Source organism: Eucyclogobius newberryi, unplaced genomic scaffold, assembly GCF_026437365.1.
Source record: "Eucyclogobius newberryi isolate DKJ021-1_F unplaced genomic scaffold, fEucNew1.0.hap1 SCAF_43, whole genome shotgun sequence".
NCBI lineage: Eukaryota > Metazoa > Chordata > Actinopteri > Gobiiformes > Gobiidae > Eucyclogobius > Eucyclogobius newberryi.
Genome location: NW_027316090.1, coordinates 483085 through 503261, shown reverse-complemented (window position 1 = coordinate 503261; position 20177 = coordinate 483085). Strand labels below are relative to the sequence as shown.

The window sequence follows — 20177 nt, the reverse complement described above, 5'->3', positions numbered from 1 at the left end:
TCCTGGTTTAGTCCTGGTTTAGTCCTGGTTTAGTCCTGGTTTAGACCTGGTTTAGTCCTGGTTTAGACCTGGTTTAGTCCTGGTTTAGACCTGGTTTAGTCCTGGTTTAGACCTGGTTTAGTCCTGGTTTAGACCTGGTTCAGACCTGGTTTAGACCTGGTTCAGACCTGGTTTAGACCTGGTTTAGACCTGCTTTAGTCCTGGTTTAGTCCTGGTTTAGTCCTGGTTTAGTCCTGGTTTAGACCTGGTTTAGACCTGGTTTAGACCTGGTTTAGACCTGGTTCAGACCTGGTTTAGACCTGGTTTAGACCTGCTTTAGTCCTGGTTTAGTCCTGGTTTAGTCCTGGTTTAGTCCTGGTTTAGACCTGGTTTAGACCTGGTTCAGACCTGGTTTAGACCTGGTTCAGACCTGGTTTAGACCTGGTTTAGACCTGGTTTAGACCTGGTTTAGACCTGGTTTAGACCTGGTTCAGACCTGGTTTAGACCTGGTTTAGACCTGGTTTAGTCCTGGTTTAGACCTGGTTTAGACCTGGTTTAGACCTGGTTTAGACCTGGTTCAGACCTGGTTCAGACCTGGTTTAGACCTGGTTTAGACCTGGTTTAGTCCTGGTTTAGACCTGGTTTAGACCTGGTTTAGACCTGGTTTAGACCTGGTTTAGACCTGGTTTAGACCTGGTTTTGACCTGGTTTTGACCTGGTTTTGACCTGGTTTTGACCTGGTTTTGACCTGCTCAAATGTGACTCAATTCATGTGACTGACCCCGACACAGTCAAAAATATTCAGGTTTGAAAAAACAAAAATGCTCAAAAAGACCCCGGAAGGTCCCGAGGGGGTCAGAGGTTAAACTCAATCCCAAATCAGAGACAAAACCTTTGAAAACGGATTAAAATAGTTTTTATTATAAATAAAAAAATAGAAAAACAACAGGTGCAGACCCCGGCGCAGACCCCGGTGCGCAGACCCCGGCGCAGACCCCGGTGCAGACCCCGGTGCAGACCCCGGTGCAGACCCCGGCGCAGACCCCGGTGCAGACCCCGGTGCAGACCCCGGTGCAGACCCCGGTGCAGACCCCGGTGCAGACCCCGGTGCAGACCCCGGCGCAGACCCCGGTGCAGACCCCGGTGCAGACCCCGGTGCAGACCCCGGTGCAGACCCCGGTGCAGACCCCGGCGCAGACCCCGGCGCAGACCCCGGTGCAGACCCCGGTGCAGACCCCGGTGCAGACCCCGGTGCCGGTCTAAGGCACGTCCTCCATGTAGTCTGCGTTGTGGCTGATCTGAGACAAACTCAGGTCCTGAGTTTTTTCATCAAACTGTAAAGTAAAAACTTTAATGTGAGACACACGAGAAAAACACATTTAGAGATACTTGATGTATCTGTGTTGGTTTTGTGTTGTTTTTAGCTGTATTGTGTTGTTTTTGTGTTGGTTTTAGCTTTATTGCGTTGTTTATAGTTGTATTGTGTTGTTTATTGCTGTATTGGGTTGTTTTTAGTTGTATTGTGTTGTTTATTGCTGTATTGGGTTGTTTTTAGTTGTATTGTGTTGTTTTTAGCTGCACTGTGTTGTTTTTAGTTGTATTGTGTTGTTTATTGCTGTATTGGGTTGTTTTTAGTTGTATTGTGTTGTTCTTGTGTTGGTTTTAGCTTTATTGTGTTGTTTTTAGCTGCATTGTGTTGTTTATAGCTGTATTGTGTTGTTTTTAGCTGCATTGTGTTGTTTTTAGCTGCACTGTGTTGTTTTTAGTTGTATTGTGTTGTTTTTAGCTGCACTGTGTTGTTTTTAGTTGTATTGTGTTGTTTATTGCTGTATTGGGTTGTTTTTAGTTGTATTGTGTTGTTCTTGTGTTGGTTTTAGCTTTATTGTGTTGTTTTTAGCTGCATTGTGTTGTTTATAGCTGCACTGTGTTGTTTTTAGTTGTATTGTGTTGTTTATTGCTGTATTGGGTTGGTTTTGTGTTGTTTATAGCTGTAATGTGTTGTTTTTAGCTGTGTTGTGTTGTTTCAGCTGTGTATTGTGTTGTTTTTAGCTGTAATGTGTTGTTTTTAGCTGTATTGTGTTGTTTTTAGTTGTATATAGTGTTGTTTCTAGCTGTACTGTGTTTAACTGTATTGTGTTGTTTATAGCTGTCTTGTGTTGTTTTTAGCTGTCTTGTGTTGTTTTTAGCGGTATTGTGTTGTATTGTGTTGTTTTTAGCTGTATTGTGTTGTTTATAGCTGTGTTGTGTTGTTTTTAGTTGTATATTGTGTTGTTTTTAGTTGTATGTTGTGTTGTTTTAAGCTGTATTGTGTTGTTTTAGCTGTGTTGTGTTGATTTTAGTTGTATGTTGTTTTGTTTTTGGCTGTATTGTGTTGTTTTTAGCTGTGTTGTGTTGTTTTTAGTTGTATATTGTGTTGTTTTTAGTTGTATGTTGTGTTGTTTTAAGCTGTATTGTGTTGTTTTAGCTGTGTTGTGTTGATTTTAGTTGTATGTTGTTTTGTTTTTGGCTGTATTGTGTTGTTTTTAGCTGTCTTGTGTTGTTTTTAGTTGTATATTGTGTTGTTTTCAGCTGTGTTGTGTTGATTTTAGTTGTATGTTGTTTTGTTTTTGGCTGTCTTGTGTTGTTTTTAGTTGTATATTGTGTTGTTTTCAGCTGTTGTGTTGTTTTTAGTTGTATATTGTGTTGTTTTTAGCTGTGTTGTTTTGTTTTTAGTTGTATTGTGTTGTTTTTAGTTGTATATTGTGTTGTTTTTAAGTTGTATATTGTGTTGTTTTTAGCTGTGTTGTGTTGTTTTTAGTTGTATTGTGTTGTTTTTAGTTGTATATTGTGTTGTTTATTGCTGTATTGTGTTGTTTATAGCTGTATTGTGTTATTTTTAGCTGTAATGTGTTGTTTTTAGCTGTCCCGTGTTGTTTTAAACTGTATTGTGTTGTTTTTAGTTGTATATTGTGTTGTTTTCAGCTGTTGTGTTGTTTTTAGTTGTATATTGTGTTGTTTTCAGCTGTGTTGTGTTGTTTTTAGCTGTGTGGTGTTGTTTTTAGATGTATATTGTGTTGTTTTTAGCTGTGTTGTGTTGTTTTAGTTGTATATTGTGTTGTTTTTAGCTGTGTTGTGTTGTTTTAGTTGTATATTGTGTTGTTTTCAGCTGTTGTGTTGTTTTTAGTTGTATATTGTGTTGTTTTTAGCTGTGTTGTGTTGTTTTAGTTGTATATTGTGTTGTTTTTAGCTGTGTTGTGTTGTTTTAGTTGTATATTGTGTTGTTTTCAGCTGTTGTGTTGTTTTTAGTTGTATATTGTGTTGTTTTCAGCTGTGTTGTGTTGTTTTTAGCTGTGTGATGTTGTTTTGAGTTGTATATTGTGTTGTTTTCAGCTGTTGTGTTGTTTTTAGTTGTATATTGTGTTGTTTTTAGCTGTGTTGTGTTGTTTTTAGTTGTATATTGTGTTGTTTTTAAGTTGTATATTGTGTTTTTTTCAGCTGTGTTGTGTTGTTTTTAGTTGTATATTGTGTTGTTTTTAGCTGTGTTGTGTTGTTTTTAGTTGTATTGTGTTGTTTTTAGTTGTATATTGTGTTGTTTATTGCTGTATTGTGTTGTTTATAGCTGTATTGTGTTATTTTTAGCTGTCCCGTGTTGTTTTAAACTGTATTGTGTTGTTTTTAGTTGTATATTGTGTTGTTTTCAGCTGTTGTGTTGTTTTTAGTTGTATATTGTGTTGTTTTTAGCTGTGTTGTGTTGTTTTAGCTGTATTGTGTTGTTTTCAGCTGTGTTGTGTTGTTTTTAGCTGTGTGGTGTTGTTTTTAGATGTATATTGTGTTGTTTTTAGCTGTGTTGTTTTTAGTTGTATATTGTGTTGTTTTCAGCTGTGTTGTGTTGTTTTTAGCTGTGTGGTGTTGTTTTTAGATGTATATTGTGTTGTTTTTAGCTGTGTTGTTTTTAGTTGTATATTGTGTTGTTTTTAGCTGTGTTGTGTTGTTTTAGTTGTATATTGTGTTGTTTTCAGCTGTGTTGTGTTGTTTTTAGTTTTATATGGTGTTGTTTTCAGCTGTGTTGTGTTGTTTTTAATTGTATATTGTGTTGTTTTCAGCTGTGTTGTGTTGTTTTTAGCTGTGTGGTGTTGTTTTTAGATGTATATTGTGTTGTTTTCAGCTGTGTTGTGTTGTTTTTAGTTCTATTGTGTTGTTTATAGCTGTAATGTGTTGTTTTAGCTGTGTTGTGTTGTTTTTACCTGTGTTGTGTTGTTTAAAGCTGTGTTGTGTTGTTTTTAGTTTTATATTGTGTTGTTTTCAGCTGTTGTGTTGTTTTTAGTTGTATATTGTGTTGTTTTCAGTTGAGTTGTGTTGTTTTTAGCTGTGTGGTGTTGTTTTTAGTTGTATATTGTGTTGTTTTCAGCTGTTGTGTTGTTTTTAGTTGTATATTGTGTTGTTTTCAGCTGTGTTGTGTTGTTTTTAGCTGTGTGGTGTTGTTTTTAGTTGTATATTGTGTTGTTTTCAGCTGTGTTGTGTTGTTTTTAGTTGTATTGTGTTGTTTTTAGTTGTATATTGTGTTGTTTTTAGCTGTTGTTTTTAGTTGTATTGTGTTGTTTTTAGTTGTATTGTGTTGTTTTTAGTTGTATATTGTGTTGTTTTTAGCTGTGTTGTGTTGTTTTAGCTGTATTGTGTTGTTTATTGCTGTATTGTGTTGTTTATAGCTGTATTGTGTTATTTTTAGCTTTAATGTGTTGTTTTTAGCTGTCTTGTGTTGTTTTAAACTGTATTGTGTTGTTTTAGTTGTATATTGTGTTGTTTTTAGCTGTGTTGTGTTGTTTTTAGTTGTATATTGTGTTGTTTTCAGCTGTGTTGTGTTGTTTTTAGTTTTATATGGTGTTTTCAGTTGTGTTGTGTTGTTTTTAGTTGTATATTGTGTTGTTTTCAGCTGTTGTATTGTTTTTAGTTGTATATTGTGTTGTTTTCAGCTGTGTTGTTGTTTTTAGTTTTATATGGTGTTGTTTTCAGCTGTGTTGTGTTGTTTTTAGTTGTATATTGTGTTGTTTTCAGCTGTGTTGTGTTGTTTTTAGCTCTGTTGTGTTGTTTTTAGTTGTATATTGTGTTGTTTTCAGCTGTGTTGTGTTGTTTTTAGTTTTATATTGTGTTGTTTTCAGCTGTTGTGTTGTTTTTAGTTGTATATTGTGTTGTTTTCAGCTGTGTTGTGTTGTTTTTAGCTGTGTGGTGTTGTTTTTAGTTGTATATTGTGTTGTTTTCAGCTGTGTTGTGTTGTTTTTAGTTGTATTGTGTTGTTTTTAGTTGTATATTGTGTTGTTTTTAACTGTGTTGTTTTTAGTTGTATTGTGTTGTTTTTAGTTGTATATTGTGTTGTTTTTAAGTTGTATATTGTGTTGTTTTTAGCTGTGTTGTGTTGTTTTTAGTTTTATATTGTGTTGTTTTCAGCTGTGTTGTGTTGTTTTTAGCTGTGTGGTGTTGTTTTTAGTTGTATATTGTGTTGTTTTCAGATGTTGTGTTGTTTTCAGCTGTGTGGTGTTGTTTTTAGTTGTATATTGTGTTGTTTTCAGCTGTGTTGTGTTGTTTTTAGCTGTGTGGTGTTGTTTTTAGTTGTATATTGTGTTGTTTTCAGCTGTGTTGTGTTGTTTTTAGTTGTATTGTGTTGTTTTTAGTTGTATATTGTGTTGTTTTCAGCTGTGTTGTGTTGTTTTTAGTTGTATTGTGTTGTTTTTAGTTGTATATTGTGTTGTTTTCAGCTGTGTTGTGTTGTTTTTAGCTGTGTGGTGTTGTTTTTAGTTGTATATTGTGTTGTTTTCAGCTGTGTTGTGTTGTTTTTAGTTGTATTGTGTTGTTTTTAGTTGTATATTGTGTTGTTTTTAACTGTGTTGTTTTTAGTTGTATTGTGTTGTTTTTAGTTGTATATTGTGTTGTTTTTAAGTTGTATATTGTGTTGTTTTTAGCTGTGTTGTGTTGTTTTTAGTTTTATATTGTGTTGTTTTCAGCTGTGTTGTGTTGTTTTTAGCTGTGTGGTGTTGTTTTTAAGTTGTATATTGTGTTGTTTTCAGATGTTGTGTTGTTTTCAGCTGTGTTGTGTTGTTTTTAGCTGTGTGGTGTTGTTTTTAGTTGTATATTGTGTTGTTTTCAGCTGTGTTGTGTTGTTTTTAGTTGTATTGAGTTGTTTTTAGTTGTATATTGTGTTGTTTTTAGCTGTGTTGTTTTTAGTTGTATTGTGTTGTTTTTAGTTGTATATTGTGTAGTTTTTAAGTTGTATATTGTGTTGTTTTTAGCTGTGTTGTGTTGTTTTTAGTTGTGTTGTTTATAGTTGTATATTGTGTTGTTTTTAGCTGTGTTGTGTTGTTTTAGCTGTATTGTGTTTTTTTAGCTTTAATGTGTTGTTTTAAACTGTATTGTGTTGTTTTTAGTTGTATATTGTGTTGTTTTTAGCTGTGTTGTGTTGTTTTTAGTTGTATTGTGTTGTTTTTAGTTGTATATTGTGTTGTTTTTAGCTGTGTTGTGTTGTTTTAGCTGTATTGTGTTGTTTATTGCTGTATTGTGTTGTTTATAGCTGTATTGTGTTATTTTTAGCTTTAATGTGTTGTTTTTAGCTGTCTTTTGTTGTTTTAAACTGTATTGTGTTGTTTTTAGTTGTGTTGTTTTGTTTTTAGTTGTATTGTGTTGTTTTTAGTTGTATATTGTTTTGTTTTTAAGTTGTATATTGTGTTGTTTTTAGCTGTGTTGTGTTGTTTTTAGTTGTATTGTGTTGTTTTTAGTTGTATATTGTGTTGTTTTCAGCTGTGTTGTGTTGTTTTTAGTTTTATATGGTGCTGTTTTCAGCTGTGTTGTGTTTTTTTATATTGTGTTGTTTTCAGCTGTGTTGTGTTGTTTTTAGCTCTGTTGTGTTGTTTTTAGTTTTATATTGTGTTGTTTTCAGCTGTTGTGTTGTTTTTAGTTGTATATTGTGTTGTTTTCAGCTGTGTTTTGTTGTTTTTAGTTCTATTGTGTTGTTTATAGCTGTAATGTGTTGTTTTAGCTGTGTTGTGTTGTTTTTACGTGTGTTGTGTTGTTTAAAGCTGTGTTGTGTTGTTTTTAGTTTTATATTGTGTTGTTTTCAGCTGTGTTGTGTTGTTTTTAGCTGTGTGGTGTTGTTTTTAGTTGTATATTGTGTTGTTTTCAGCTGTTGTGTTGTTTTTAGTTGTATATTGTGTTGTTTTCAGCTGTGCTGTGTTGTTTTTAGCTGTGTTGTGTTGTTTTTAGTTGTATATTGTGTTGTTTTCAGCTGTGTTGTGTTGTTTTTAGTTGTATATTGTGTTGTTTTTAGCTGGGTTGTGTTGTTTTTAGTTCTATTGTGTTGTTTATAGCTGTAATGTGTTGTTTTTAGCTGTGTTGTGTTGTTTTTAGTTGTATTGTGTTGTTTTTAGTTGTATATTGTGTTGTTTTTAGCTGTGTTGTGTTGTTTTTAGTTGTATTGTGTTGTTTTTAGTTGTATATTGTGTTGTTTTTAGCTGTGTTGTGTTGTTTTTAGTTGTATTGTGTTGTTTTTAGTTGTATATTGTGTTGTTTTTAGCTGTGTTGTGTTTTTACCCTGTGGCTGGATTCTGGGCCTTCTATTGAAACCTCCTCGATCTCTTCCCCGATGCTCAGCTCACTGCGAGAGAGAGACGAGCGATGACTGAGGAAGAGAAGAGAGAGACCATGAAGGAGAAGAGAGAGAGACCATGAAGGAGAAGAGAGAGACCATGAAGGAGAAGAGAGAGAAGAGAGAGAGACCATGAAGGAGAAGAGAGAGAGACCATGAAGGAGAAGAGAGAGAGACCATGAAGGAGAAGAGAGAGAAGAGAGAGAGACCATGAAGGAGAAGAGCGAGAGATCATGAAGGAGAAGAGAGAGAAGAGAGAGAGAGAAGAGAGAGAGATCATGAAGGAGAAGAGAGAGAAGAGAGAGAGATCATAAAAGAGAAGAGAGAGAAGAGAGAGAGACCATAAAGGAGAAGAGAGAGAAGAGAGAGAGACCATAAAGGAGAAGAGAGAGAAGAGAAAGAGACCATGAAGGAGAAGAGAGAGAAGAGAGAGAGATCATGAAGGAGAAGAGAGAGAGACAATGAAGGAGAAGAGAGAGAAGAGAGAGAGATCATAAAGGAGAAGAGAGAGAAGAGAGAGAGAGAAGAGAGAGAGACCATGAGAGAGAAGAGAGAGAAGAGAGAGAGATCATAAAGGAGAAGAGAGAGAAGAGAGAGAGAGAAGAGAGAGAGATCATGAAGGAGAAGAGAGAGAAGAGAGAGAGAGAAGAGAGAGAGATCATGAAGGAGAAGAGAGAGAGACCATGAAGGAGAAGAGCGAGAGATCATGAAGGAGAAGAGAGAGAAGAGAGAGAGATCATTAAGGAGAAGAGAGAGAGACCATGAAGGAGAAGAGAGAGAAGAGAGAGACCATGAAGGAGAAGAGAGAGAGATCATAAAGGAGAAGAGAGAGAGATCATAAAGGAGAAGAGAGAGAAGAGAGAGAGATCATGAAGGAGAAGAGAGAGAAGAGAGAGAGATCATGAAGGAGGAGAGAGAGAAGAGAGAGAGATCATAAAAGAGAAGAGAGAGAAGAGAGAGAGATCATAAAGGAGAAGAGAGAGAAGAGAGAGAGAGAAGAGAGAGAGATCATGAAGGAGAAGAGAGAGAGACCATGAAGGAGAAGAGAGAGAGACCATGAAGGAGAAGAGAGAGAAGAGAGAGAGATCATGAAGGAGAAGAGAGAGAAGAGAGAGACCATGAAGGAGAAGAGAGAGAGATCATAAAGGAGAAGAGAGAGAGATCATGAAGGAGAAGAGAGAGAAGAGAGAGAGATCATAAAAGAGAAGAGAGAGAAGAGAGAGAGACCATAAAGGAGAAGAGAGAGAAGAGAGAGAGACCATGAAGGAGAAGAGAGAGAAGAGAGAGAGATCATAAAAGAGAAGAGAGAGAAGAGAGAGAGATCATAAAGGAGAAGAGAGAGAAGAGAGAGAGATCATGAAGGAGAAGAGAGAGAAGAGAGAGAGATCATGAAGGAGAAGAGAGAGAAGAGAGAGAGATCATAAAAGAGAAGAGAGAGAAGAGAGAGAGATCATAAAGGAGAAGAGAGAGAAGAGAGAGAGATCATAAAGGAGAAGAGAGAGAAGAGAGAGAGAGAAGAGAGAGAGACCATGAGAGAGAAGAGAGAGAAGAGAGAGAGATCATAAAGGAGAAGAGAGAGAAGAGAGAGAGAGAAGAGAGAGAGATCATGAAGGAGAAGAGCGAGAGATCATGAAGGAGAAGAGAGAGAAGAGAGAGAGATCATTAAGGAGAAGAGAGAGAGACCATGAAGGAGAAGAGAGAGAAGAGAGAGACCATGAAGGAGAAGAGAGAGAGATCATAAAGGAGAAGAGAGAGAGATCATAAAGGAGAAGAGAGAGAAGAGAGAGAGATCATGAAGGAGAAGAGAGAGAAGAGAGAGAGATCATGAAGGAGAAGAGAGAGAAGAGAGAGAGATCATAAAAGAGAAGAGAGAGAAGAGAGAGAGAGAAGAGAGAGAGATCATGAAGGAGAAGAGAGAGAGACCATGAAGGAGAAGAGAGAGAGACCATGAAGGAGAAGAGAGAGAAGAGAGAGAGATCATGAAGGAGAAGAGAGAGAAGAGAGAGAGATCATAAAAGAGAAGAGAGAGAAGAGAGAGAGAGTGAGAGGAGTGCCTCTGACCTGTTAAAGTCATCATCATATTCCACATCTTCATCTGTAACACAAAGAATTGTTAAAACAGGACCAGGACCAGGTCCAAGACCAGGACCAGGACCAGGACCAGGACCAGGTCCAAGACCAGGACCAGGACCAGGTCCAGGACCAGGAACAGGAACAAGACCAGGTCCAGGTCCAGGTCCAGGACCAGGTCCAGGTCCAGGACCAGGACCAGGACCAGGTCCACGTCCAGGACCAGGAACAGGAACAAGACCAGGTCCAGGTCCAGGTCCAGTTCTTACCTAAACGATGAGCTCCACTTCGGTCACTCAGAGGCCTGGAGTCTTTTAGTTCTTTTGCTTTTGAGGCTCCTGGAAAAAAGAACCAGGTCTAAACCAGGTCTAAACCAGGACTAAACCAGGTCTAAACCAGGACTAAACCAGGACTAAACCAGGTCTAAACCAGGACTAAACCAGGTCTAAACCAGGACTAAACCAGGTCTAAACCAGGACTAAACCAGGACTAAACCAGGTCTAAACCAGGACTAAACCAGGTCTAAACCAGGACTAAACCAGGACTAAACCAGGACTAAACCAGGACTAAACCAGGACTAAACCAGGTCTAAACCAGGACTAAACCAGGACTAAACCAGGTCTAAACCAGGACTAAACCAGGACTAAACCAGGTCTGAACCAGGTCTGAACCAGGTCTAAACCAGGTCTAAACCAGGTCTAAACCAGGACTAAACCAGGTCTAAACCAGGTCTAAACCAGGACTAAACCAGGTCTAAACCAGGTCTAAACCAGGTCTAAACCAGGACTAAACCAGGTCTAAACCAGGACTAAACCAGGTCTAAACCAGGTCTAAACCAGGACTAAACCAGGTCTAAACCAGGACTAAACCAGGACTAAACCAGGTCTAAACCAGGTCTGAACCAGGACTAAACTAGGTCTAAACCAGGTCCAAACCAGGACTAAACCAGGACTAAACCAGGTCTAAACCAGGACTAAACCAGGACTAAACCAGGTCTAAACCAGGTCTAAACCAGGACTAAACCAGGTCCAAACCAGGACTAAACCAGGTCTAAACCAGGTCTAAACCAGGACTAAACCAGGACTAAACCAGGACTAAACCAGGACTAAACCAGGTCTAAACTGGGTCCAAACCGGGACTAAACCGGGACTATACCGGGACTAAACCGGGTCTAAACCAGGACTAAACCGGGTCCAACCCGGGTCTAAACCAGGCCTAAACCGGGTCTAAACCGGGACTAAACCAGGACTAAACCAGATCTAAACCAGGTCTAAACCAGGACTAAACCAAGACTAAACCAGGACTAAACCAGGTCCGAACCAGGACTAAACCAGGACTAAACCAGGTCCGAACCAGGACTAAACCAGGTCTAAACCAGGTCTAAACCAGGACTAAATCAGGTCCGAACCAGGACTAAACCAGGTCTAAACCAGGACTAAACCAGGTCTAAACCAGGTCTAAACCAGGACTAAACCAGGACTAAACCAGGTCCGAACCAGGACTAAACCAGGTCTAAACCAGGACTAAACCAGGTCTAAACCAGGTCTAAACCAGGTCTAAACCAGGACTAAACCAGGACTAAACCAGGTCCGAACCAGGACTAAACCAGGACTAAACCAGGTCCGAACCAGGACTAAACCAGGTCTAAACCAGGACTAAACCAGGTCTAAACCAGGTCTAAACCAGGACTAAACCAGGTCTAAACCAGGACTAAACCAGGACTAAACCAGGGCTAGAAGAGGACTAAACCAGGACTAAACCAGGGCTAGACTAGGTCCGAACCAGGACTAAACCAGGTCTAAACCAGGACTAAACCAGGACTAAACCAGGGCTAGAAGAGGACTAAACCAGGACTTAACCAGGTCCGAACCAGGACTAAACCAGGTCTAAACCAGGACTAAACCAGGACTAAACCAGGTCTAAACCAGGTCTAAACCAGGACTAAACCAGGTCTAAACCAGGTCTAAACCAGGACTAAACCAGGTCTAAACCAGGACTAAACCAGGACTAAACCAGGTCTAAACCAGGACTAAACCAGGTCTAAACCAGGACTAAACCAGGTCTAAACCAGGTCTAAACCAGGACTAAACCAGGACTAAACCAGGTCTAAACCAGGTCTAAACCAGGACTAAACCAGGTCTAAACCAGGTCTAAACCAGGACTAAACCAGGTCTAAACCAGGACTAAACCAGGTCTAAACCAGGTCTAAACCAGGACTAAACCAGGTCCAAACCAGGTCTAAACCAGGTCTAAACCAGGTCTAAACCAGGACTAAACCAGGACTAAACCAGGTCTAAACCAGGTCTGAACCAGGACTAAACTAGGTCTAAACCAGGTCTAAACCAGGACTAAACCAGGACTAAACCAGGTCTAAACCAGGACTAAACCAGGACTAAACCAGGTCTAAACCAGGTCTAAACCAGGTCTAAACCAGGACTAAACCAGGTCCAAACCAGGTCCAAACCAGGACTAAACCAGGACTAAACCAGGTCTAAACTGGGTCCAAACCGGGACTAAACCGGGACTATACCGGGACTAAACCGGGTCTAAACCAGGACTAAACCAGGACTAAACCAGGTCTAAACTGGGTCCAAACCGGGACTAAACCGGGACTAAACCGGGTCTAAACCAGGACTAAACCGGGTCCAACCCGGGTCTAAACCAGGCCTAAACCGGGTCTAAACCGGGACTAAACCAGGACTAAACCAGATCTAAACCAGGTCTAAACCAGGACTAAACCAAGACTAAACCAGGACTAAACCAGGTCCGAACCAGGACTAAACCAGGTCTAAACCAGGACTAAACCAGGTCTAAACCAGGTCTAAACCAGGACTAAACCAGGACTAAACCAGGTCCGAACCAGGACTAAACCAGGTCTAAACCAGGACTAAACCAGGTCTAAACCAGGTCTAAACCAGGTCTAAACCAGGACTAAACCAGGACTAAACCAGGTCCGAACCAGGACTAAACCAGGACTAAACCAGGTCCGAACCAGGACTAAACCAGGTCTAAACCAGGACTAAACCAGGTCTAAACCAGGTCTAAACCAGGACTAAACCAGGTCTAAACCAGGACTAAACCAGGACTAAACCAGGGCTAGAAGAGGACTAAACCAGGACTAAACCAGGTCTAAACCAGGTCTAAACCAGGACTAAACCAGGTCTAAACCAGGACTAAACCAGGACTAAACCAGGTCTAAACCAGGACTAAACTGGGTCTAAACCAGGACTAAACCGGGTCTAACCCGGGTCTAAACCAGGCCTAAACCGGGTCTAAACCGGGACTAAACCAGGACTAAACCAGGTCTAAACCAGGTTTCAGGATTAACCTGTGCGGCTTGGCTCTGAAGAACTGCTCGGTCCCAGAGACAGAGATTGGACCGGACTCTCAGGCTTCCTGTAACAGACCAAAACCAGATCAGAACCACAGCCAGGACCAGGACCGGGACCGGGACCGGGACCGGGACCGGGACCAGATATTTGTTAAATGAGAAGAAAAGAAAAGAACGAAAGGGTTTAAGAGGAAAGAGTCTCACCTGAACTCAACTGAAGGAGGAACCAGCACTGAGAGACTACAGGAGAGAGGAGGAGAGAGGAGAGAGGAGGAGAGGAGAGAGGAGGGGAGGAGAGGAGAGAGGAGAGAGGAGGAGAGGAGAGAGGAGAGAGGAGAGAGGAGAGAGGAGAGAGGAGAGAGGAGGAGAGGAGAGAGAGGAGAGAGGAGGAGAGAGGAGGGGAGGAGAGAGGAGAGAGGAGAGGAGGAGAGGAGAGAGGAGGAGAGGAGAGAGGAGGAGAGGAGAGAGAGGAGAGAGGAGGAGAGAGGAGGGGAGGAGAGAGGAGAGGAGGAGAGGAGAGAGGAGGAGAGGAGAGAGGAGGAGAGGAGAGAGAGGAGAGAGGAGGAGAGGAGAGGAGGAGGGGAGGAGAGGAGGGGAGGAGAGGAGGGGAGGAGAGGAGGAGAGGAGAGAGGAGAGAGGAGAGAGGAGGAGAGGAGAGAGGAGGAGAGGAGAGGAGGAGAGGAGAGGAGAGAGGAGGAGAGAGGAGGGGAGGAGAGAGGAGGAGAGGAGGGGAGGAGAGAGGAGGAGAGAGGAGGGGAGGAGAGAGGAGGAGAGGAGGGGAGGAGAGAGGAGGAGAGGAGGGGAGGAGAGAGGAGGAGAGAGGAGGGGAGAGGATAGAGGAGGAGAGGAGAGAGGAGGGGAGGAGGGGAGAGGAGAGGGGAGGAGAGAGGAGGGGAGGAGAGAGGAGGGGAGGAGAGGAGGAGAGAGAGAGGAGGGGAGGAGAGGAGAGAGGAGGGGAGGAGAGGAGAGAGGAGGAGAGAGGAGGGGAGGAGAGAGGAGGAGAGAGGAGGGGAGGAGAGAGGAGAGGAGAGAGGAGGAGAGGAGAGAGGAGGAGAGGAGGAGAGGAGGAGAGGAGAGAGGAGAGGAGAGAGGAGGAGAGGAAACAACGAGTGAGGGATTATAGTAGAGTGTAGTCTGAAGGCAGGAATGTGATTGGACGAGACTCACTCGCTCAAACTTTTGTCCCGCCTCAAACCCAGTACTGGACCAGAGTCTGTAGAGCTGAGAGAGACCGAGAGAAAAACAGGACTAAAGCAGGTCTAAAGCAGGACTAAAGCAGGTCTAAAGCAGGTCTAAAGCAGGTCTAAAGCAGGACTAAAGCAGGTCTAAAGCAGGACTAAAGCAGGTCTAAAGCAGGTCTAAAGCAGGTCTAAAGCAGGACTAAAGCAGGACTAAAGCAGGTCTAAAGCAGGTCTAAAGCAGGACTAAAGCTGGACTAAAGCAGGACTAAAGCAGGACTAAAGCAGGTCTAAAGCAGGACTAAAGCAGGTCTAAAGCAGGTCTAAAGCAGGTCTAAAGCAGGACTAAAGCAGGACTAAAGCAGGACTAAAGCAGGACTAAAGCAGGTCTAAAGCAGGTCTAAAGCAGGACTAAAGCTGGACTAAAGCAGGTCTAAAGCAGGACTAAAGCAGGTCTAAAGCAGGACTAAAGCAGGTCTAAAGCAGGACTAAAGCAGGTCTAAAGCAGGACTAAAGCAGGTCTAAAGCAGGTCTAAAGCAGGTCTAAAGCAGGACTAAAGCAGGACTAAAGCAGGTCTAAAGCAGGTCTAAAGCAGGACTAAAGCTGGACTAAAGCAGGTCTAAAGCAGGACTAAAGCAGGTCTAAAGCAGGACTAAAGCAGGACTAAAGCAGGACTAAAGCAGGTCTAAAGCAGGTCTAAAGCAGGACTAAAGCAGGACTAAAGCAGGACTAAAGCAGGTCTAAAGCAGGTCTAAAGCAGGACTAAAGCAGGTCTAAAGCAGGACTAAAGCAGGACTAAAGCAGGACTAAAGCAGGTCTAAAGCAGGTCTAAAGCAGGACTAAAGCTGGACTAAAGCAGGTCTAAAGCAGGACTAAAGAAGGTCTAAAGCAGGACTAAAGCAGGACTAAAGCGGGACTAAAGCAGGTCTAAAGCAGGACTAAAGCAGGTCTAAAGCAGGACTAAAGCAGGACTAAAGCGGGACTAAAGCAGGTCTAAAGCAGGACTAAAGCAGGACTAAAGCAGGACTAAAGCAGGACTAAAGCTGGACTAAAGCAGGACTAAAGCAGGACTAAAGCAGGACTAAAGCAGGACTAAAGCAGGACTAAAGCTGGACTAAAGCGGGACTAAAGCGGGACTAAAGCTGGATTAAAGCAGGACTAAAGCAGGACTAAAGCTGGAATAAAGCTGGACTAAAGCAGGACTAAAACAGGACTAAAGCAGGACTAAAGCTGGACTAAAGCAGGACTAAAGCTGGACTAAAGCGGGACTAAAGCGGGACTAAAGCGGGACTAAAGCAGGACTAAAACAGGACTAAAGCTGGACTAAAGCAGGACTAAAGCAGGACTAAAGCAGGACTAAAGCAGGACTAAAACAGGACTAAAGCTGGAATAAAGCTGGACTAAAGCAGGACTAAAGCTGGACTAAAGCAGGACTAAAGCAGGACTAAAGCGGGACTAAACTAGGACACAACTTACCAGCCGTAGGTTTTCTGAGGCGCTGGAAGAGGATCATCAAAAAACGAGTCATCATCCACATCGTCCAGGTCCAGGTCCCTCTGAGGGTCCATGTTCATCTGGTCCATCTGGTTCCTTTGGCCCTTCTGGTCCTTCTGGTCCTTCTGGTCCTTCTGGTGCTTCTGGCCCTTTTGGTCACCTTTGTCCTTCTGGTCCTTCTGGTCACCTTTGTCCTTCTGGTCCTTCTGGTCACCTTTGTCCTTCTGGTCCTTCTGGTCCTTCAGGTCCAGGTCCAATTTCTTCTTCAGACCAGAGTCTCCTTTGGCCTGTTTCAAGTTATAACGGAGAGTGAACATTAGACGTTCCTCTGAAGCGTTTCTTAGGTTTATAGAAGAAAGACTTTTACTGTTTTATCCAGAGTAAACGTGTTTTATCCGGAGTAAACGTGTTTTATCCAGAGTAAACGTGTTTTATCCAGAGTAAACGTGTTTTATCCAGAGTAAACGTGTGTTATATCCAGAGTAAACGTGTTTTATCCGAAGTAAACGTGTTTTATCCAGAGTAAACGTGTTTTATCCAGAGTAAACGTGTTTTATCCAGAGTAAACGTGTGTTATATCCAGAGTAAACGTGTTTTATCCGAAGTAAACGTGTTTTATCCAGAGTAAACGTGTGTTTTATCCAGAGTAAACGTGTGTTATATCCAGAGTAAACGTGTGTTTTATCCAGAGTAAACGTGTGTTTTATCCAGAGTAAACGTGTGTTATATCCAGAGTAAACGTGTGTTTTATCCAGAGTAAACGTGTGTTTTATCCAGAGTAAACGTGTGTTATATCCAGAGTAAACGTGTGTTTTATCCAGAGTAAACGTGTGTTTTATCCAGAGTAAACGTGTGTTTTATCCAGAGTAAACGTGTGTTTTATCCAGAGTAAACGTGTGTTTTATCCATAGTACACGTGTTTTATCCGAAATAAACGTGTTTTATCCGGAGTAAACGTAAACGTGTGTTTTATCCAGAGTAAACGTGTGCTTTATCCAGAGTAAACGTTTTATATCCAGAGTAAACATGTTTCATCGAGAGTAAACGTGTTTTATCCAGAGTAAAAGTGTGTTTTATCCAGAGTAAACGTGTGTTTAATCCAGAGTAAACGTGTTTTATCCAGAGTAAAAGTGTGTTTTATCCAGAGTAAACGTGTGTTTAATCCAGAGTAAACGTGTTTTATCCAGAGTAAACGTGTGTTTTATCCAGAGTAAACGTGTTTTATCCAGAGTGAACGTGTTTTGTCCAGAGTAAACGTGTGTTTTGTCCAGAGTAAACGTGTTTTATCCAGAGTAAACATGTTTTATCCAGAGTGAACGTGTTTTGTCCAGAGTAAACGTGTTTTATCCAGAGTAAACATGTTTAATCCAGAGTGAACGTGTTTTGTCCAGAGTAAACATGTTTTATCCAGAGTAAACATGTTTTATCCAGAGTGAACGTGTTTTGTCCAGAGTAAACATGTTTTATCCAGAGTAAACATGTTTTATCCAGAGTGAACGCGTTATATCCAGAGTAAACGTGTTATATCCAGAGTAAACATGTTTAATCCAGAGTAAACGTGTGTTTAATCCAGAGTAAACGTGTTTTATCCAGAGTAAACGTGTGTTTTATCCAGAGTAAACGTGTTTTATCCAGAGTAAACGTGTGTTTTATCCAGAGTAAACGTGTTTTATCCAGAGTAAACATGTTTTATCCAGAGTAAACGTGTGTTTTATCCAGCGTAAACGTGTTATATCCAGAGTAAACGTGTTATATCCAGAGTAAACATGTTTTATCCAGAGTAAACGTGTGTTTTATCCAGCGTAAACGTGTTATATCCAGAGTAAACGTGTTATATCCAGAGTAAACGTGTGTTTAATCCAGAGTAAACGTGTGTTTTATCCAGAGTAAACGTGTGTTTTATCCAGAGTAAACGTGTGTTTTATCCAGAGTAAACGTGTTTTCTCCAGAGTAAACGTGTTTTATCCAGACTTTAGTCTAGAGTAAACATGTTTTCTCCAGAGTAAACGTGTTTCATCCAGAGTTTAATCCAGAGTAAACGTGTTTTCTCCAGAGTAAACGTGTTTCATCCAGAGTTTAATCCAGAGTAAACGTGTGTTTTATCCAGAGTAAACGTGTGTTTTATCCAGAGTAAACGTGTGTTTTATCCAGAGTAAACGTGTTTTATCCTGAGTAAACGTGTTTTATCCAGACTTTAATCCAGAGTAAACGTGTTTTCTCCAGAGTAAACGTGTTTTATCCAGACTTTAATCCAGAGTAAACGTGTTTTCTCCAGAGTAAACGTGTTTTATCCAGAGTTTAATCCAGAGTAAACATGTTTTCTCCAGAGTAAACGTGTTTTATTCCGTGTAAACAGTGGTTGTTGTATTACTAGTGTGAGCAGAGCAGATAGTGGCTCCTCTGAGTCCTCTGCACACTGCACCTGAGACACATAATATTATATACGATCATCATCATCATCATCATCATCATCATCATCATCATCAGCATCATTATAATTATCATCATTATTATCATCATTAGAACTGCTCCAGACTCACATGACATAGTCAGATGAGACTTGATGATACTTGATATTGTTACTGATAGTAAATGTGCACAAAAGCTCGACTCACCACAGACGAGCCGAAAGAGAACAGACTCCGGTAGAGCAGACGGACAGTTCCCCACTCGCACTCTGAGGCACAAACACACTCGTTAGCGGTGGAGGGTGTTAGCCATGCTAGCCTCGTTAGCTTGTGAGGCGTCTGTTTTCCACCGCGGTCCGTCGGCTTTAATTGTTTAGTTCTTGTGTTGTTGGTTTTGACTCATCTCTTGCTCCTCGTTTCTTGGAGTTATGTGGGTAAAAGAGAGTGTCTCTGGACCGCGCCATAACCAGAACAATTATTACTTTTTGAAGTTAATTAGATATAATATTGTTTATTGTCCCATCCCTTAGGCCACATGGTAACAGAGTCAGGGTCTCTATGGTCAGAGTCAGGGTCCCTATGGTCACAGAGTTGGTTTATTTCAAGTTTGACTCACTGGTGTTCATGGCTCTGTCTCGGAGCTCCTCCAGGACAAACTGCTTTATAACATTTCTACAACAAAACCAAAATATTTCTATGAGTAAAATGCCAAAATATTGGCAATAACACAGGCTTTTGTGACATCAGGGACAAAGAGTGTGAGAGGAAGCGAGAGGGAGGGAGCGAGAGGGAGGAAGCGAGAAGGAGGGAGCGAGAGGAAGGAAGCGAGAGGGAGGGAGCGAGAGGAAGGGAGCGAGAGGAAGGAAGCGAGAGGAAGGGAGCGAGAGGAAGGAAGCGAGAGGGAGGGAGCGAGAGGGAGGGACCGAGAGAGAGGAAGCGAGAGGGAGGAAGCGAGAAGGATGGAGCGAGAGGAAGGAAGCGAGAGGGAGGGAGCGAGAGGAAGGAAGCGAGAGGGAGGAAGCGAGAGGGAGGAAGCGAGAGAGAGGAAGCGAGAGGGAGGAAGCGAGAGGGAGGGAGCGAGAGGGAGGAAGCGAGAGGGAGGGAGCGAGAGGGAGGGAGCGAGAGGGAGGGAGCGAGAGGGAGGGAGCGAGAGGAAGGGAGCGAGAGGAAGGAAGCGAGAGGAAGGGAGCGAGAGGAAGGAAGCGAGAGGGAGGGAGCGAGAGGAAGGAAGCGAGAGGGAGGAAGCGAGAAGGAGGGAGCGAGAGGAAGGAAGCGAGAGGGAGGGAGCGAGAGGAAGGAAGCGAGAGGGAGGAAGCGAGAGGGAGGAAGCGAGAGAGAGGAAGCGAGAGGGAGGAAGCGAGAGGGAGGGAGCGAGAGGGAGGGAGCGAGAGGGAGGGAGCGAGAGGGAGGGAGCGAGAGGGAGGAAGCGAGAGGAAGGGAGCGAGAGGAAGGAAGCGAGAGGAAGGGAGCGAGAGGAAGGAAGCGGGAGGGAGCGAGCGGGAGGGAGCGAGAGGGAGGGAGCGAGAGGGAGGGAGGGAGCGAGAGGGAGGGAGGGAGAGGGAGGGAGCGAGAGGGAGGGAGGGAGGGAGAGGGAGGGAGGAAGTTCACCTGTTGACGTGGGGAAACAGGTCGATGAAAACTCTTTCCACTTGGTCTTTGTTTATGGAGCCGCTGTCGTCCTGAAACACAAACATGTGAAAATGTCCTGTCTTTTCTTCATTCTCTCTCTTTTCTTCATTCTCTCTCTTTTCTTCATTCTCTCTCTTTTCTTCATTCTCTCTCTTTTCTTCATTCTCTCTCTTTTCTTCATTCTCTCTCTTTTCTTCATTCTCTCTTTGTTACTCACTTTGTCGTAGGAGTCAAATCTCTGTCGAACCCACGCAAACTGTTTCTGTGAAGGACCCTAAACAACAGACACACAAGTGTTCAGAAGAATTATAGATACAGTGATTCACCTTTTCTCGCTCTCGCTGCTTCATGCAGTGTGTTCTGCATTCTGATTGGCTAAACTGTCTCTCCGCGTCTTCTCTTCCTGTGTCAATAACATTATGGATTCATATGCACACGTACATAAAACCACTTGCCAAATTGAAGTTTGTGAGGCCG

The 20177-nt window shown here is 42.0% G+C and overlaps 1 protein-coding gene across 2 annotated transcripts in view; it reads right to left on the bottom strand.

The window, feature by feature from the left end:
* Positions 1-879: 879 nt before the first annotated feature.
* Positions 880-20177, bottom strand: part of cep43 (centrosomal protein 43) — a 32394-nt gene continuing 13096 nt past the window's right edge. Inside the window, exons 6-18 of one of the 2 annotated variants that reach the window (XM_072464281.1) lie at positions 19918-19974; positions 19680-19750; positions 18688-18743; positions 18279-18340; positions 18035-18085; positions 15646-15950; positions 14158-14211; positions 13195-13230; positions 12988-13055; positions 9929-9997; positions 9651-9684; positions 7535-7622; positions 880-1314 (exon numbers count right to left, since the gene is read on the bottom strand). In XM_072464281.1, coding sequence (XP_072320382.1) covers positions 1240-1314; positions 7535-7622; positions 9651-9684; positions 9929-9997; positions 12988-13055; positions 13195-13230; positions 14158-14211; positions 15646-15950; positions 18035-18085; positions 18279-18340; positions 18688-18743; positions 19680-19750; positions 19918-19974 — 1026 coding nt within the window. In that variant the 3' untranslated portion in view covers positions 880-1239. The remainder of the gene's footprint in view (positions 1315-7534; positions 7623-9650; positions 9685-9928; positions 9998-12987; positions 13056-13194; positions 13231-14157; positions 14212-15645; positions 15951-18034; positions 18086-18278; positions 18341-18687; positions 18744-19679; positions 19751-19917; positions 19975-20177) is intronic. The other variant, XM_072464280.1, reaches the window with a different exon arrangement.